The following is a 2,500-nucleotide window of genomic DNA, read 5'->3' as shown; positions in this document are numbered from 1 at the left end:
TGCACTTTTTGTTATATATTACAAATGAAGATTATGTATATACATTTATGTCTTATTCATGATGATTTTCAATAGTACTAAAGTTCATTTGAGTTAGTAATAATTAAAGTTTAATATGTCTATGTTTCATCATTCATCCTCTGAAATTCATCTCATTAATTGATGGGTATATAACATATTTGGACTTTGGTGTTGTAGCCATTTCTTTTCTTTTTCTCGTTTCTCCTTCCTCATTACTTGTCGTTCAGTTATATGTAATTTTTCATAGTGTCTATGGTATCCTTACGTGAATCTCATTTTCATGTAATGGTTATTAAATTGCCTGATTTATGAATTCACTTGTACTTTAGACTATGATTCTTTTTTCTCTCTGTTACTCTAAGAGTTATCAGTACAAGTTTTTTTTTTTTTCTCTTACTGCCTTTCTTCTCCTTTAATTTGATGCCTTCCCTTGGTGGAAAAGGCTTGTAGTTTTGTTTGAACATAATTTTTATTCAAGAGAATATGTATATGGTTTATTATGTTTTCACATTTCTTCTCTGTTGTTTGCACCTATGAATAGCTCTTCTCTGTCAAATTCTTGTCTTCTTGGTGTTAATGTGGTCTTCTTCACTTCTGTGGACACTGCTTCCTCCTTAGCATGGAGACGGACTAAATCCTTTCAGTAACTAAAAACTAACCACTACACATGAGATCACAAGATGTGTGATTCTACTGTATTAATGAAAGGATTGCACAAGATCATTTTTGCTCATTTTGTTGCATGCCATGTTTACTTGTAAAGTTATTCTAAATGAGGCTCCTATTTTCTGCCCTTAAAATCTGGTCTAAAGAATTACAGGCTTATGGGAATTTTGTACCTCAACATTTAAGATACATATTATTTTACATATTGTTGATGAGTGTAATTCAGTCATCAAACTTATTATGATTAAGATAATGGTTATGATTTATTACTTATACATGACTTGATTATATAACACTAACAGAAATGAAACAAAGTATTATCCTTTGTAACAGAAAGGATTTTTTTTCCCCCCCTTTTTGTTTTCATAAGGTATTTTTTTCCAATTTTCTAAACGTCCTTTCCGAATAAGAGAAAATATTTGCTCCAGCCTGACAAGTGTGCGTGTTACGGAAATGAGAAGGACCACGTTTTATCGACTTTTCCTCCATGCTGATTTTCTTCCGCTTCTTTCTGCCTTTTGAACTTTTGCACCCCATTCTATAAGCCTGATATTTTGGTATAGAAAAGTTTGGGTGATGTGATTTTATGATTGTGGATTTAATATTCACAATATGAATGTATTTTGTCTTCTAAGTTATTCTGTTTGTATGTGAAAAGTGGTCTGACTATGCCATGAAGAAAATGAAGCAAAATAATGAAATGAAAGTAAGTTTTAGCCATAGTTCAATGAAAATTATATAAGCTTAAAATTCATTGGGTATTAGGATTACTAATATGGATTATTAGGATTACTAATATAGTTTATTAGTATTGCTAATATGGACAAAGCATTTTAGTAAGAGAATAGTGCAAGAAATTTCTAGTTTATCTTAGGGGTCGTTGAAAAAATATAGAATAACATTAGTATTTTCATCCTAAATTATAGATTACTTTCCTTTCTCTCTCTCTCTCTCTCTTTGTTTTCTGTTTTAACCATCGACTTGATAAGTATCAATTTCATCTTACCAGAGCGTAACCACTCCTTATCCACTAGAAAATAGCACTATTGACCTTGGAATCTCAGAAATCTCAGAAATTCCACCAGGATTAGCATAGGATACTTGCCAGCATCTTTCACTAATGCTTGTGCCTGGGTATGAGTCCCGTAGACCCTAGTCAAGTTTCACTCAGGTGCTTGTGGATTTCTGATGTTCTAAAAGGCTGTAATATGTTAAGGAGATAAAAAACAAATGACATGCTGAGCAGTCCGTCCCTCTTGGTTCTACCGCAATCAGATATCCTTGGTCGCGCTAAGGACAGGGCTGTCAATATGGAGAAGAAATTCAGGGAACGAGACCAACATGGTAGGCATAATGGAACATGAGTATTTTGATGGAGGTAGACATAGAACAAACAAATTAAGATATTGATTTTGTGACCATATCCACGCGTTTTGCACTAGCAGGGATTGATCATAGTGGTGACTACAAGGTTCATGCTTCGGAATCATGTGCATACTCACCCACATGCACTTAAAGGTAGAAACACTCACAGTCATGCACACCCTTTTACACATGCAAAAGAATATATAATATATGGATAGTAAGTTATTAAAAGAAAAGGAGCTGAATAATGATTTACATATAGCAAAGATATTGTTCCCCTCTGAGTAATTAAACAGACCTGCCTCAAAATCTCATGTTCCATGAACAGACTTCCTCATATAGAGTCAAAAAGATGTTAGGTTATATCACTAGTGCATCCAGCATGAGCATATACTGTTATTGAGAGCATGTGTGAATCATGCAAAGGCTTGAATAGATGATAGAGAGA

General features: G+C 33.4%; 1 protein-coding gene across 12 annotated transcripts in view; it reads left to right on the top strand.

Annotated features, from left to right (window-relative positions):
• Positions 1-2,500, top strand: part of LOC125035322 (WD repeat-containing protein 7-like) — a 72,123-nt gene that overhangs the window by 35,367 nt on the left and 34,256 nt on the right. For 2 of the 12 annotated variants that reach the window (XM_047627629.1, XM_047627627.1), the window contains one exon: positions 1,963-2,031. The exons of the other annotated variants lie outside the window; for them this stretch is intronic. In XM_047627629.1, coding sequence (XP_047483585.1) covers positions 1,963-2,031 — 69 coding nt within the window. The remainder of the gene's footprint in view (positions 1-1,962; positions 2,032-2,500) is intronic. 12 annotated transcript variants of the gene reach the window in all.

Source organism: Penaeus chinensis, chromosome 19 (genome assembly GCF_019202785.1).
Source record: "Penaeus chinensis breed Huanghai No. 1 chromosome 19, ASM1920278v2, whole genome shotgun sequence".
NCBI classification, from domain to species: domain Eukaryota; kingdom Metazoa; phylum Arthropoda; class Malacostraca; order Decapoda; family Penaeidae; genus Penaeus; species Penaeus chinensis.
Note: the sequence above shows the minus strand (reverse complement) of the source record. Positions and strands in the feature narration are given on the sequence as shown.